The 15802-nt window shown below is 38.9% G+C and overlaps 4 protein-coding genes across 4 annotated transcripts; all 4 read left to right on the forward strand.

The window, feature by feature from the left end:
• Positions 1-819: 819 nt before the first annotated feature.
• On the forward strand, positions 820-1668 carry LOC109183382. The gene has a single exon (XM_019333463.1). The coding sequence runs from the start codon at positions 820-822 to the stop codon at positions 1666-1668; it is 849 nt and encodes a 282-aa protein (XP_019189008.1).
• Positions 1669-2198: 530 nt separating this feature from the next.
• LOC109183383 lies at positions 2199-4404 on the forward strand. The gene is made up of 5 exons (XM_019333464.1): positions 2199-2445; positions 2598-2653; positions 2731-3005; positions 3084-3675; positions 3808-4404. Exons 1-5 carry the CDS (start codon positions 2199-2201, stop codon positions 4402-4404), a joined length of 1767 nt encoding a protein of 588 aa, XP_019189009.1.
• Positions 4405-11861: 7457 nt separating this feature from the next.
• LOC109183384 lies at positions 11862-12251 on the forward strand. Its single transcript, XM_019333465.1, has one exon. It carries the CDS (start codon positions 11862-11864, stop codon positions 12249-12251), a length of 390 nt encoding a protein of 129 aa, XP_019189010.1.
• Positions 12252-12731: 480 nt separating this feature from the next.
• On the forward strand, positions 12732-15462 carry LOC109183413 (rust resistance kinase Lr10-like). The gene is made up of 3 exons (XM_019333500.1): positions 12732-13568; positions 14178-15269; positions 15322-15462. The coding sequence occupies exons 1-3, from the start codon at positions 12803-12805 to the stop codon at positions 15360-15362; spliced, it is 1899 nt and encodes a 632-aa protein (XP_019189045.1). The 5' UTR covers positions 12732-12802; the 3' UTR covers positions 15363-15462.
• The last annotated feature ends 340 nt before the right edge of the window (positions 15463-15802 follow it).

A 15802-nucleotide genomic window follows, 5' to 3' on the forward strand; every position in this document is an offset into this window, starting at 1 on the left:
CATGCAACAGGTACTGGCCTCGGTGTGGCGCCCGGTGATGGGTATGCGAGTACTCCCGATTGCAGACGATCTGTTCTTGTTCCAATTTCCAAACCTGAAGGACCTGTAGCGGGTGTTGGACGACGGCCCATGGTCTTTCGAGAACCACACGCTAGTGTGTGGCATGGTTCCGGTAGGAGGTAGGCCGGAGGAGGTGGCTCTCAACGACATCTCGATTTGGGTCCAAATCCACGATCTCCCCTCCATTTATGCTTCATCGGATTTCGTCGCACGTATCGGTAACTATGTCGGTACGTTTTTTACGGCCGATCCAAACAATTTTAGGGGATCATGGAATAGTTTCTTCCGCATTAGAGTGCATTTGGACGTGAATGCTCCCCTGAAGAGGCGGATGAGAATGTATCAAAAAGACGGCATGATACAGTGGGTAAGCTTCAAGTACGAAAGACTAGGTACTTTCTGTTTCTGTTGCGGGGTGCTAGGGCACTCGGAGAAGTTTTGCAAAACGGTCTACGAGGAGGGTGTCAATCCAGAGGCATTCCCCTACGGGGCTTGGATGCGAGCGGGGGCTCGTAGACAAGCTCGTCCAATTGGGTCGAGGTGGCTCTTAGCCGATCTCCCACAGGCTCCAGCGGTAACGCAAGTTCCAGATCTAGGTAGGGGGGCGTTAGATGTGGCCGAGACTGAAGAGAACAGTGGTTTGCAGGGGGACTTGAAGAGGCGAAGGGAAGGCAATACAGAAGGTAATGATGTGGTAATGTCCGAAATCCTAAAAAACTCATCTCCGGCGGGTCTGATGGATCAGACTCGCCCTACACAATGAGTGTCTTGAGCTGGAACTGCCGAGGTTTGGGTGGCCCTCGGACGGTTCGTGAACTATTGGACCTGGTGTCCAAGAAGCGACCCGATTTCGTGTTTTTGATGGAAACAAAATCGTGTTCAATTCGGTTGGAAAGTGTGCGAGTACGATTGGGCTTTGAAGGTTTGTTATGTGTAGATAGAGTGGGTATGGGAGGTGGTTTAACTCTGTTTTGGAGGGAGAAGGAGATGGCTTCTCTTCTGAGTTTTTCTGATAACAATATCGACGTTGAGGTGACGCTTCCAGGCATGGCTCCGTGGCGACTGACGGGTTTCTACGGTCACCCTGAGAGGTCAAGGATATGTCAATCCTGGGATCTACTGAGAACATTCAGTACCCGCTCAGACCTTCCCTGGGCAGTGATCGGAGACATCAATGACTTAGCCAATCACGCCGAGAAGAAGGGACCGATCCCACATCCAGACAGTTTAGTGAGGGGTTTTAATGAGGTTTTGCAGGAGTGTGACTTGTCCGACCTGGGCATGTCAGGATACGAGTTCACATGGGAAAAGGGTAGGGGTACGGAGCATTGGATTGAAGAGAGGCTCGATCGGGCGGTGGCATCAACAGCTTGGTGTAACACATATCTAGCGACATCGGTTCAAAATATCCTAACCCTAAACTCTGATCACAGTGCCATCATTTTGCGTCTGGAGGATAGTCTGTTACGTAGAGGCAACCGTTGTTTCAAGTTTGAGTCTGCATGGATACTTGACGAAGAGTGTCGACGTGTGGGGGAACACTCTTGGGATTTCTCTCGGAATCTCGATTTTCGACAATGTGTGGAGCGTTGTGGCAACGATCTATAGAGGTGGGGGGCTTATACTTCAAAGGGAGCAGGTTGGACAGGGATATAGCGAAATTCGGGGAGGTGGAGCGTGACCTATGTAGACTTCTTATCCAGGAGGAAGTCTACTAGCGGCAGAGATCCAAACAACTGTGGCTTAAGGAGGGTGACCATAACACTAAATTTTTTCACAAAGCTGCATCCAGTCGACGGAAAAGTAATACACTTCGTCGCATTCGCGATCCGGACGGTCACTGGGTGGAGGGTAATGACATGCATGCAGAGGTTCTACGTTACTACAGTGACATTTTCACTTCGTCCAATTGTGAAATTGACATCGCCAACCGGGTGCCTTGCCGAGTTACTACTACGATGAATGACTGCCTAACTAGGCCTGTAGGCAACGAATAAGTGAAGATCGCTTTGTTTTCCATGGCTCCAGACAAAGCTCCGGGCCCTGACGGTATGTCCCCTTCGTTCTATCATAATTTTTGGTCAGTTGTTGGAGAGGATCTCACAAAATTTGTTAGGGACTGCATTCATAGCTGTAGCATGCCAGAAGGTCTGAATGCGTCCAACGTGGTTCTAATTCCAAAGAAGACTTGTCTGGAACATGTATATGATTTGAGGCCCATCGCTTTATGCAATGTGGCTTATAAAGTTCTCGCCAAGATCGTAGCTAATAGATTGAAGGAGATTCTCGACACTATGATTTCTCCGTCTCAAAACGCATTCATCCCGTACAGGTTAATAACATACAATATCATTGTAGCCGGGGAACTAGGCCACTATTTGAGAGGTAAACGCGTGGTAATGGGGGATGGACAGCGCTGAAGCTGGGTATGGCTAAAGCGTATGATAGGATGGAATGGGGAGTTTTTAGAAAGCATGTTGATAGCCATGGGGTTCGCCCGTGGGTGGGTTGACCTTGTTTATTGTGTGTGAATTCAGTTAAATACAACATTGTGGTAAATGGTGATGATGTGGGGTCGGTGATGCCAACTCGGGTATCCGCCAGGGCGATCCGCTTTCCTCATATTTGTTTATAGTATGTGCGGAAGGGTTTTCTTTACTGCTGCAACAGGAGGAGGCCCGAGGAAATATCCATGGCATCCGGGTGGCTAGAACAGCCCCGCCGGTTTCACACCTCTTTTTTGCCGATGATAGCATGCTGCTTTTCAAGGCGACTGCGGGGGAGGCTCAAAAAGTGCAGGAATGTCTGAGTCTGTACAACCGCGTTTCGGGTCAAGCAGTCAATTATGCCAAATCTAGCATTATGTTCAGCGCCAATACCGTGTCGGGCATACGAGAGCAAGTGGCGGCTATTTTTGGTGTACAACAAGTCGATGATTTCGGAAGGTATTTAGGCTTACCATCTTTTTTAGGACAGAATAAAACGTTGCTCTTCAAATTCATTGAGTAGCGGATTCGTGATAGGGTATGTACGTGGCAGAAAAAACTGCTATCACGGGCCGGGAAAGAGGTTCTTCTGAATAGCGTTGCACAATCTATGCCGATCTTTGCCATGTCGATGTTCCTTTTGCCAAAGAGTGTTTGCGATTCGATTGAGAAAGTTATGAATCACTTTTGGTGGAAGAATGGGACTACCAACGGCCGGGGCATACATTGGACTTCTTGGCTACGACTAGCGATTCCAAAGAAATTCAGAGGTATGGGATTTAAGCGTCTCCAAGAATTCAACATTGCACTCCTGGCTAAAAAAGGATGGAGGATCATCACAAGACCTCATTCGCTGTTGAGCTGGCTTCTAAAAGCGAAGTACTTCCCCACTGTTGGCTTTCTAGAGGCGCGCATTGGCCACAATCCAAGCTACCTTTGGAGGAGCATCCTCGCAAGTCAAGAATTATTACACGGAGGTCTCATCCGACGAGTTGGAGACGGCAAAGACACACTTGTTTGGGGCCAAGCGTGTTTAGCAGACGCAAGCATTGGTCCATTGACTACACCATGCGCTCGTGATGCCAAAGTGTGCCAACTGATGACCAGCGACGGCACCTGGGATCTGGAGGTACTCAGAGACATTTTCGTGGAGCAAGATGTGGAACGAATAATTAGGATCCCTATATCGCCACACCACTCAGATTCATGGAGCTAGGCGGGCAACATCAAGGGGCTCTATTCGGTGAAGCATGGCTACCAGGTTAAAACGGTTGTAGCCTCGACGCAGAACTCGAATCACGAGTTCACAGAATGGGGGAGGCTATGGCGTATTCCGGTTCGACCGAAGGTTATTAATTTAATTTGGCGCTGCACCTGGGGCATTCTGCCTGTACGGGAGAAGCTGAAGACAAAGGGGATTTGGATTGGGGGCGGATGTCCTTTATGCACATCTGATATAGAGATAATCGAGCATTTATTTGGTGATTGCCCGGTTGCTCGGCAGTTATGGGGCGTCGACGACATCCTTCATAGATCCACCTTCGCAGGTTTCATGAACTCCAGCTTCCGTATGTTACCTCAGACGTCAATGGTGTTAATTGCGGCAAGGATTTGGGTGATTTGGAACACTCGAAATAATGTGGTATTGCATGACAAAAACTGGACTATTGAGGGTCTTACTAGACAAATGACTGATCTTTCTTCAACTTGGCTGGATTCTCTGTTACCGATGCATGGTGGGCGACGTCGCATGGACAGTGAACTTTCGCTCTGGATGCCACCACCGAAACGGATCGGAGCCTTAAATGCAACGTCGACGCAGCTGTTTCTGAGCGCAGAATCTTTTATGGAGCGGTGATCCGTGATCATTTGGGCCTTTTTGTTGCTGCCCGGAGTGGCAATCTACATGGTATCCATGAACCCTACTGCGCGGAGGCGTTGGAGGTCAGAGAAGCACTATCTTGGATCAAGACTCGACCACCGACGAACTACATTATAAAGTCCGATTGTTTAAATCTTTGTAACAATTTTAATTCCACTAGTCAAGATTTGTCCTATGTAGGTTTGATTATTGAACAATGTCGTGACATTGTACGAGACGTTGGGAACATTCTGGTTCACCACGTCAAAAGGCCAGCAAATCACGTGGCTCATGTGCTCGCACAGGCTGCTGGTTCCTCATCTGTCCTTGGGGTGTGGATTACTCACCCTCCTGATTGTATATATTTTGATGTTATTTTAATACACTCCTTTCCAAAAAAAAAAAAAAAAAAAAAAAAAAAAAAAAAAAAAAAAAACTGTCTCTTAGAGCTACTGCAACTATTTATCAAAAAATTTAATGTGAAACTTTTTATTAAATTTATGGGGAAAAAAAAAAAAAGAATAACATTTTTCTTATTTAAACTGGAGTTTCATTATGGAAACAATCATTATCAAAACAACGTGCTATTGCGGCTATACCTTTCTGAGATGGAGAACTGAGACCACTAGATCTTAAGCACCAATACTTTGACCACTTAATAATTAATATCATTTAGAAAAATGTTTGTTAAGCTGTATAAAATTAATCCTTACTTATACTTTTTGACGAGGTCAGTATCTATAAACAAATTTCTTTTTTTTTTCTTTTATATTTATTAATTAATTAAATTTATCACAAGTTTTTTTTTTTTTTGAACGCTACTAGCTCTATTACATTGTAGTATCTGTTCATATACTTTCTCAACCTACTGAAACACAAAGAGCCAATAACGCCTCCACTGAGGCTCGAACTTACAACCTTCCAAATGGAAGTCCAACCCGGATACCATTAGACCACATAGTCCTGGTCAATTTATCACAAGTTAATTCATAAATAAATGTAAAAAAGGTTTATTTAGTAATTAAATGCAAAATTACCTCTATATAAATATTCAATAATGACATCTCTATAGGAGTGAACATATGAAACAATTAGGACTTTTAGATTTTCAATTTGTTCAAATCAATCAAATTAAGTATAAAATATTTTAAATATCCTAATCAATGTTGCAAAAGGCGTTAGGCGCTAGTCAGGCGCCCGGACAGTGCCGGAACCACAATTGTGTGTATAGATCTCTTGTATCACTACTGAAAATTATGAAATTTCCGACCACCTGAAAGTGATCTTAAATCAAGTTAAAAGTCTTGTTTCGACCACTTCTGATATCCGGAAAAATCTTTATTGCTATTTCCGACCACTTTTTGCTTTCGACTTGACTTAAGATCACTTTCAAGTGGTCGAAAATTCCATAATTTCCAGCAGTGTATATACATAGTTAACTTATAAATACAAAGTTTATATAAATTTAATTAAAGGATGAGTTAGTTTAAATTTATAGTGAAATTATTCTAATTGGATTTTTTATTTGTAACATTGTGCTTTTTTTATCTCTTTTTTTTTGTTTTTTTTTTTTTTTGATGAAATGGAAGGGGATACCCAAAATTACATAGCTGGCAAAACAAGTTGGCGCCACACTGGCATGCCAAGTCTATCATCCTCTAAAATTTGAACAAGGCTAGCAGGCGGTTGCCTAAGTAACGTAATGCCTCTTTGATCACCGGAACTCTTTGCCAAGAAGTCAGCAGCCGTGTTACGTTCCCTAGAGATCACTCACTTATGCTTACAAGTTCACGTCTGCATGCTGCGAGTCAGGGCCGTATTTTAAGTTTTTGTGGCCCTGTTCTGGTAAATAAATGTGGCCCTATCAAAATTATAATTTTTAAAAACTAATACATGCCAGTTTTGAACCTTTGACCTCCAAGTTAAAATATAATAAATACACATTCTTACCATCTCTTCATAGAACCTTTTAAGTTTAATTGAAAACTTTTAATTTTATTTCTAAACTAGCTAGGTAAAAATTAAATATTGGACTTCTAAAATTTGGGGCCCCTCTAAAATTGGGGGCCCTGTGCGGTAGCCCAGCTTGCACAGCCTAAAATCCGGCCCTGCTGCGAGTATATATGTGGTCCGAGATATCCCCAATAGGTCTATAGTGATTCAATTCATGGCCACCAAAGTGTCACCACAAAGAGGATTCGTTGAGTATGTTGTTGATTGCCTTTTTTGAATCCAATAATCCATCAGCCAGACATGAAGTGTAATACCACTGTCTTGAACCCTCTATACCAAGAATTTCAGCAGGTACATACCATTCACCTTCCTGCATTTTTTAGTTATAAAATAATATACATTAAGAGAACTCACTGATTTTTGGCATTTGAATCAAAAATTGATTTCCTAAATTTATTTGTGTGAATATAAAATCTATGTCTGACCTTTTGTTGCATTAAGAGTTCTAGGGTAGTTACAACCACACAACCATCCCTAAAATCACTTAGGTCAGTAGATTGTGATAGGACGGTGGTAGTAGTGACACTACGCACTGGACTGCTTTACAGAGTAAGCCTAAGTGGAAAAAAAAAAAAAAACCATTAGTAGAAATTATAATAAAATGAAAATTAGAGCTTAGAAAAGTATCCACAGTATGAAGAAAATAGACACATACTTAGATCTGAAATCAATAAACTCATCAAAATTGTGGTTTATCCACAGTTTGGTGGCATCATAGGAACTGGTGATCCTTACCTCACCTAAAAAGAAACATAGGATTAGCAGGTCATTACAATATGTAATGTATATAAAATTAAACTCATTACCATTTACAATCTTAGCCCCACACAATTGAATGACAACAATGATTGGTTCTTGAATATCTTTATTACAGAATTGATGAATGGCAGCCACGTGTTCATCCCAAACAGTACACTTTAATCTGTTGTCACTATATATAAAAGTAAAAGTTCGTACAATCGTTATACCCTGCACCACGACGCGCATAGCACTGTGCGCCCCGCGCCTTCCAAAACGACGTCATTTTGGTAAGTTATGCAGGGAGTTGACGCGATTATGTGTATTTGTTTATAAATTATGTGTATTTGTTTATACAATTATGTGTATTTGTTTATACAATTATGTACATTTTTTATACAATTATGTACATCCGAAATAGGAAATTTATGTGTATTATGTTAAGAGTTGATGTTTATTATGTTAAAAGTTTATGTATATTACTAGTTTTTTACGCGCATTGCGCGATTGGGATAATACTCAATTTTTTTTTTTAAATAAGCACTTTAACGTATATCAAGGCAAGATTATATTGGAATTGTTCATGCATAGATAATTGAATGTTAAATTTGCCTATTTAAATAGGCAATTCTAAGTTTACAAATGCAAGAAAATATAATCAAGATTGATTATAATTGTCAATAAAATAATTGAATAGGTATGGTTGAAACCAAATACGGGACATAAGGGAGAGCAAATAAAAATTAGGGCATAAAATATTAAATATATACTAATATTGAAGAGTTAACTGCTGATTGCCAACCAAGGACATTGCGAGATAGTTTCCCACTTCAAATTGTTGTGTGATTTGAATACTCTTTTTTGTCAATAAATCCCCCAAGTAGTTAATATTTTTTTTTTTTTGAATGCCCCAAGTAGTTAATATGATTGGCTTATTTACATTTTTTAATTTTTTTATTTTTTTAAAAAACAATTATTATTATTATTATTATTATTATTATTATTATTATTATTATTATTATTATTATTATTATTATTATTATTATTATTATTATTATTATGTATACTTGGTCATTTTACATGTTAATCTAAACACCTAATTTTTTTAAATATCTTTTTTTATCAACTGCTTATATAATTCGCTGGTCAAATTCGCTAATATAATCCGCTAACTGCTGATTGTCAAACAAGGACATTGCGAGGTAGTTCTCACTTCAATTTGTTGTGTGATTTGAATACTCTCTTTGTCAATAAATCTCTCAAGTAGTTAATATGATTGGCTTTATTAATTATATATTTTTTTTAATTTTTTCATGGTATTAATAAAATAGTTGGTAAATAAATATATAGCATTATTTTGTATTATAACTTTGATATTTAATTAAAAAAATAGTGCACAAAAAAGATAATAGAAGATGTAGTGAATATAATCAATTGATGAATTTTAATGTAAAGAATTTTTACATTGGAAAAAATATAAAGACAATATAACTAATAAAATTATTTCTCTTAATTAATTTATTGATAATGAATAGATTTTTTTAATAAAGACATTGTAGAGACAATGTAGCGAATATAATCAATTGATTAATTTGAATGTAAAGAATTTTTATATTGGAGAAAAATAAATATAATATAACTAATGAAATTATTTCTCTTATTTAATTTATTGATAATGAATAATTTTTTTGAATAAAGACATTGTAGACACATAATTCTAAATTCAAGATATGCATATGTATTATTTTTTTTTTGTAGCTACTAAATTATTATTTAATTTAATAAGAGTAAAATAGAGATTAATTATGCCAACTTTAATTGGGATGAGGTTCAAACCTAAGACCTTTCTTATTAAAATCAATGATTAAGTTAACGGTGAACTAACAGAAATTAACGAAAAAGATCATATTTAACGGATAATCATATTCATTAAGGATAAATTAGGAAATCTTAAGGAAAAATTAAAATACGATCAATCTGAGCCATTCATTTGATTAAAAAATTTGACCGCCATTTTTTCTAGCCATTATAGGCCTAACTTTCTTGGGCTTTTATTAGTATATATATATATATATATATATATATATATATATATATATATATATATAATAGTAGATGTATTATCACTATTATTAGACCTGGCAATTATGGACACGACCCGTTAACACGACACGAAACCGGACACGAAAATAACGGGTTAGTGTTTAGCCTTAACGTGTCCCGGGTCCTTAACGGGTTGATCCGTTAAGGACCCATTATATTTCGTGTCTTAACGGGTCAACCCGTTAAACCTATTAAGAACCCGTTTAACCCGTTAATATTATCGTGTTAACCCGTTTACTAAACCTGTTTGTAACCCGCTAAGAACCATTGTCATTTAGGTAAGAACCATGGTCATGAATGAGATTAGAAAAGATATTATGAACATGACTAAGGATGAATTTACTACATTAGGCCAAGATCCTACACCATTCAACAATTAGAAATTTGAATTTGTGTTGTGTTCAATTTGATTCTAAAAACTAGTATGGACTCCTTAATTATGATTTTTCGATGTTATTTTATCATTTTATGAATGTTATGGATTGAATATTTTTTAGTTTGTTTGATGATTGAACTGTAGGTTTTATTTATTTTTTATAGAACTTAACTTTAAATTTTAGTTTTTTTTTTAAAAAAAATATATTAATAGAAATAGCGGGTTTAAACGGGTTTCGTGTCATATCGTGTTGATACGACTTGAAATCTGTTAACAAAACGTGTCTATCGTGTCAACCCGTTTAACCCGTTAACAAATCGTGTTCGTGTTCGTGTTAAAAATTTAAACCCGTTAACCATAACGTGTCGTGTCCATGTTTAGCCTTATCGTGTTCGTGTCGTTATCGTGTCGACCCGTATACACGAATTGCCAGGTCTAACTATTATGTTAGATTATATATATTATCTTTTAAAAAAGAAGTATGTGTGTTTTGTTATACAATTATGTACATTCATGTATACAATTATGTGTATTCTAGTATAAAATTATGTACATTTTTGAACCTGAGATTTTTTTTTTAAAGAAAATTAACCGCCAACATAGGGTAGCGAAATTTCAAAAAAAAAAAAACTAAAACTAAAACGACGTCGTTTTGCATCAGGGCGCACAATGCAATGCGCGCCCTGGTGCAGGATATAAATTGCCAAGTTAGTAGTTTTTTTTTAAAAAGACAGTGTATGAATATGGTAAGACAAACTTACTTTGTGTCGGCTATTAGGAAATCAATTAGAGTGGAGGATTTTCCACCAATGATCTTTTGTAGTGGAGAGTAGATTTCCACAATCCTTCCCTTTAGCCAAATATATATATATATATATATATATATATATATATATATATATTAGTCAAAACCCTTGAAAATCTTAATCTAAGAAAAAATGTTCAGATTTACTAACCAAAAAAAGCTCTTATCATTGACTTCTTCAGGATTCATTAAAGACTCAAAAGACCTTAGCCTAAACATAAAATTAGAAAATTGTTTCTTCGGATTCTCTTTTACAAGAGTGTTGTAATTGAACTTAATGAGGTACTTGTGTGAAGTTGTTTTATAGGTAATTAGTAACCACAAGAAAATTCTTCACCGAATAAATCTTTCCTTCTTTAAAAATAGCCCGATATTTCTCCACTTCTTCTTTGGAGATATTAGCATGTATATAGATTCCCTATAGTTTATGAGAGTTGATTCACACCTGATCTTTTAAAATCCAAAAACAGTAAGAATGTAAACAATATTTAGAACTGATTTTTACCTCTGAATCAACGAATATACATTACTTGCTTTTCATGACTTGTCCTCCCCGCACTTCTGGTACTTCGTACGTACTCACTAACCTCACTCTAATTGCCCTTTTCGTATGCAGTGGACTAATGGCCTGGACTGAGACATATTGTGAAGGCATTTTTGGTTTACTCTGGTGCAATATCACGTATATAGGATGGAAGAAACTGAGGTGAAAGAGTTGATCTCAATCTACCTCTTTATATAGAGGTAGAATCTTATCCGGATTGATCATAGAGAAACGAAGAGTCCGCATTGGAACAATAAGCTTAATGATTATGTTCTTTCAATTTCAAATATTTTATTTTAAATTTTTATTCAGTCCTCATCAAATTATGTATTATGTAATATCTATAACTGTTTGTAATTCTTAATATATAGATATAGATAGATATAGATAGACTTAATTAAGCTGCACAAGTTCTCCAAGAACGTTATAATAACACGTGTACACTGTCATCCTCGGTAGTTTCCATAACCGTCTAAATACAAGCATGATTAAATAGCATGCAAATTTTAAAAAATAAAATAAAATCCTGGACTTAAAACGTCAATAGTGAAACGACACAGTATCACGTGGGTGGGAAAATGCAAGCAAAAAATTATTGTTTTATTATAGAGTTCCGGTTCGGTTCTGGTTCCGGTTTGCACAGTCACGATTCCGGTTCGAACCGAACCGTGGTCATCTCTACTGTTAACGCGTTTTTGAAGGAGATACGGTATAGTGAAAAACGCAAGTTACTTTTGCGTTTTACGTATTATACGTAAAATGCAAAAGTGAGTTGCGTTTACTGCTATGTTGCGGAGACGGAAAAGGAAACGAGAGATTGAGAAAGAGAGAGAGAGAGAGCACTGACCAGAAAAAAAAAAAGTTTTCTTGAAAGAATGAATACATTGGAATCTCCGCTTGAAGCTATAGCTTTCAACTATCTGAGCTATGGGTTTTTAACGGCGGTTAACAATGTCTGGACTTGGGTGGCCGTTCTGACGGCCGCCGTTAGCTTCTGGAGGATCAAAATCTTGTCCCTCTCCGTGCCCTCGACGCCCCAACGCCCCAAATTCCCAAATGGGCCGTCGAATCTTCCGACGCCGTCCAGGGGTATCGTTTTGTCTCTGTCCCCGCTGGTGGAGCGCTTGCCAGCCGAGCCGGTTTCAACGCTGGCCAAAGCTACTGCGACGTCGTTTTCCGCTTGGGAACGGGAGTCGTTGACGAAAGGGAAGTTCACGGCGTATTTTGACGGTGGAGATGAAAGTGAGGTAATGTGGTCGCATTGAGAATATTTATGATCGTGAGGGTGGCGGCAATGACGACGAAAGCAACGGTGACGGTGACGCTTTGGGAGATGCGTTAAACGTATTTTAAAGTATTATACGTAAAACGCATCTCCCAAATGCGTTTTAACGTATGCGATACGTATCATGAAAACGCATTTGGCAAATGCGTTTTACGTATACAATACAAAAAACGCAACTCCTACTTGCGTTTTAAGTAAATAAGGAGAAAAAAAAACACCCGAGACACATGCAAAAACGCAACTCGAAAATAAGTTTTACACATTTCTGTTAAAAAAAAAAAGTCGTCACACATTTACGGAAATAGATGTTGGGGACGGCACATTTCAGTCTTTTAACCCTAAAATCTTATCCCTAAGATTTTTGTCTTTTTCAACACGCGTTTTGATGTGGTTTGACTAAAAAAAAAAAAAAAACACACACACACACACAGAGTTCAGACTTTTGACAACCACATTTTTTTTTTATTTAACATTTCATTTGCTAAGGATTCCCTGAAATTCAAGAAAATTTCTGAAGTGCAGAAGTGTCGCATGGCAATATTTCGCTTTAACTTTCACTTGTTAATCCTCGCACTAATCTTCGTTATTGTAGCAGCTGAAGATGAGTGTCAACCATCCAGTTGCGGCGGCACCTACCCCATCCCTCCGGTGATTCGCTTCCCTTTCCGGCTAAAGGGCCGGCAGCCGGACCACTGCGGCTACCCCGCCGGATTCGAAGTGTCATGCAACAAAGACAACGAAACAGAGCTCATTCTCCAGTATCCGGCGAGGGCATCTACCAACAACATCATCGTCCCAATATCCGTCAAAGCTGTGGTTCTGGAGATCGATTACAAATCCCAGACGATGACAGTTAATATAGTCAACGCTTCTTGTTTCCCCAGAGAGGCTCCCACTATGAATTCTTCATCTGGGGCATTTCATTTTGAGTTGAATAATCAATATAGTAGCCCTTACCCTCAGTACATTTTTTTCAATTGCTCTTCTGGGAGTAAAGATTCAGGGAGTGGATACTCCATTCCCTGCCTTAGTGGCCCTGGGTATAGAGTCTATGCTTTCGATTCTAGTACTGAAGCCACCAGATGGCCATTGTCTTGTGTTAAGATGTATAGCATTTCTGGTGTTCCATATACTATACTGAGCCCCCCTGATTACCTTTCTTTACCCGGAGAATCTCTCAAATGGTCAAATCCATTTTGCAAGAATTGTGAAGATCTGGGCAAGTATTGCAGGTTGGAGAAGAATAGCAAAAATGTGACTGAATGTTATGATCCTACACCAGATAAGGATACTGCAGGTAATAATTTCACTGTTTATGACTTTCTCTGCACCTAAAATTATGTTTAACTGAGACTAGTAAGGATCAAGTCCAGTGCCATGTGGCTAGGGCATTTTAGGCGGAGGTCGGGCCAAGTTCATTACTATTTTTGGCGGAAGCCGGTAAAGGGCTAAGTCTAGCACCATGTGGTTAGGAAGATTGTTGGGTGGAGAGAGGTAAAGGGTCAAGTCCAGGCTGTCCAGCACCCTAGTGGCCTAGCTCTCGAAAATGTGTGGCGGTATAAGGAAATAAAGTTGTGCATTCGCTATTAGCTATAACTTTCGGTGTAGTGGTAAGTGCTTGATCCTAACGAGTGGTATCAGATAAGCAAGAGCAGTTCAGACTGGCGGGTGCTAGGAGGGGAGGCCAGTAAAGGGCCAAGTCCAGCACCGCTCTCAAAAATAAAATTACGTCTTCGCTACTAGCTATAGTTTTTGGCATAGTGGTAAGCGCTTGATTCTAACAAATTAGGACTTGGGTTATGTGTCCTTCACAATTTATTATCTATTTCTTGAAACAGAGAAAAAAAAAAAAAAAGAGAATTCTGCAATCTTACATGTTTAAACAAGGGTTGGTTCATTTGTGCAGGTTCAATGAAAAAAGGTATAATTGCAGGCATAACTATTGGTGTGTTCCTCATTTCTGGGGTAGTTGGATACACTCTATACCGCATTATCTCCTTAAAGAAAAGGAAGCATAAGGACCAAGAAATGGTGGAGAAGTTTTTGGAGGATTACAATGCTCTTAGGCCTACAAGATATTCCTATGCAGACATTAAAAGAATCACAGAGAAATTCAAGAAGAAGCTAGGAAAAGGAGGCTATGGGATGGTGTACAAAGGGAGAATTTCGAGTTACATTCCGGTTGCCGTTAAGGTCCTTGACAACACCAAAGGAAATGGGGAAGACTTCATCAATGAAGTTGGAACCATAGGCAGAATCCACCACATCAACGTGGTCCGACTACTAGGATACTGCGCTGATGGGGCGAACCGTGCCCTGGTGTACGAGTTCCTGCCAAATGGCTCTCTCCAGGACGTGATTTCGTCGAGAAAAGGGCAGTCCCTTGGTTGGGATAAGCTAGAACAGATTGCTCTCGGGATAGCCAGAGGAATAGACTATCTTCACCAAGGGTGCAACCAGAGAATCCTCCATTTCGACATTAAGCCTCACAACATATTGCTGGACGAAGAATTGAACCCAAAGGTCGCAGATTTCGGGTTGGCAAAGCTCTGCTCCAAGGAAAAAAGCGTGGTCTCCATGACAGCAGCCCGAGGGACGATAGGCTACATCGCGCCCGAAGTGTTCTCGAGGAACTTCGGGAACGTGTCATACAAGGCAGACGTGTATAGCTTCGGGATGTTGTTGCTTAATCTGGTTGGGGGAAGGAATCCTGTGAATGTCCCATATGATGAGCAAGAAAGCAGCCAACTTTACTTCCCACAATGGGCATATGATCAACTGGAGAAAGGAGAAGAGATATCAATCCATATAGAGAAAGAAATCGACAGAAAAAGAGTTAAGAAAGTAACAGTTGCAGGGCTATGGTGTGTTCAATGGAATCCTGCGGATAGGCCTTCCATGAAAGTTGTTATTCAAATGCTTGAAGGAGAAAATGTTCCAGCAATGCCTCCAAATCCATTTGACTCCCCGGAACCTATAGCAAAGGCCATTGTAGAAGGAAGCCTATTTGACAGTGAAATTGAAAGTTCTTATTGATGATTCTGACCAAGGAAGCCTATTTGACAGTGAAATTGAAAGCAAAATTAGTTAGTCTATCTAACTAATATATCTTAACTCTATTCTCTGAATTAGAGATGTGTGACACAGAAAGTAAAATATAGAGAATGAATTACTTGTGTTATCACTCCAAACTGAATTATCGAATTACTTGTGTTATTTTAATTTCTGTTCATATGATATCACTGAATGAATCACTGCCTTAGCAATTAGAACAATTGACAAGAACAAGTAATTGAACTAAGAATTGAATTACAAATTAATTCAACAATAATTGATCTTTGCTCTCTTGAATTCATATTAATTCAACAATAATTTGCATTTCTTGTTCTTGTCAATTGTAATTCAACAATAATTTGCATTCGTTCTGAGAACTTAGACAATAGACAGGGACGCACCCGGTCACAATCACAACTATGACTATGATCGTGACCCTCCCAAAATAGTTTCAGATTTCCGGGCTCCAGCTGATAC

The sequence above is a fragment of the Ipomoea nil genome, unplaced genomic scaffold (genome assembly GCF_001879475.1).
Source record: "Ipomoea nil cultivar Tokyo-kokei standard unplaced genomic scaffold, Asagao_1.1 scaffold1125, whole genome shotgun sequence".
In the NCBI taxonomy this organism is placed as follows: domain Eukaryota; kingdom Viridiplantae; phylum Streptophyta; class Magnoliopsida; order Solanales; family Convolvulaceae; genus Ipomoea; species Ipomoea nil.

Coding starts and splice junctions, on each gene's coding strand:
- LOC109183382 (XM_019333463.1), top strand. CDS start 820: ATGAGTGTCTTGAGCTGGAACTGCCGAGGTTTGGGTGGCCCTCGGACG.
- LOC109183383 (XM_019333464.1), top strand. CDS start 2,199: ATGCCAGAAGGTCTGAATGCGTCCAACGTGGTTCTAATTCCAAAGAAG. Junction 2,446..2,597: donor ACTAGGCCACTATTTGAGAG/GTAAACGCGTGG, acceptor GTGTGAATTCAG/TTAAATACAACATTGTGGTA. Junction 3,676..3,807: donor ACGGCACCTGGGATCTGGAG/GTACTCAGAGAC, acceptor CATGGCTACCAG/GTTAAAACGGTTGTAGCCTC.
- LOC109183384 (XM_019333465.1), top strand. CDS start 11,862: ATGAATACATTGGAATCTCCGCTTGAAGCTATAGCTTTCAACTATCTG.
- LOC109183413 (XM_019333500.1), top strand. CDS start 12,803: ATGGCAATATTTCGCTTTAACTTTCACTTGTTAATCCTCGCACTAATC. Junction 13,569..14,177: donor ACCAGATAAGGATACTGCAG/GTAATAATTTCA, acceptor TCATTTGTGCAG/GTTCAATGAAAAAAGGTATA. Junction 15,270..15,321: donor AGCAAAGGCCATTGTAGAAG/GAAGCCTATTTG, acceptor ATTCTGACCAAG/GAAGCCTATTTGACAGTGAA.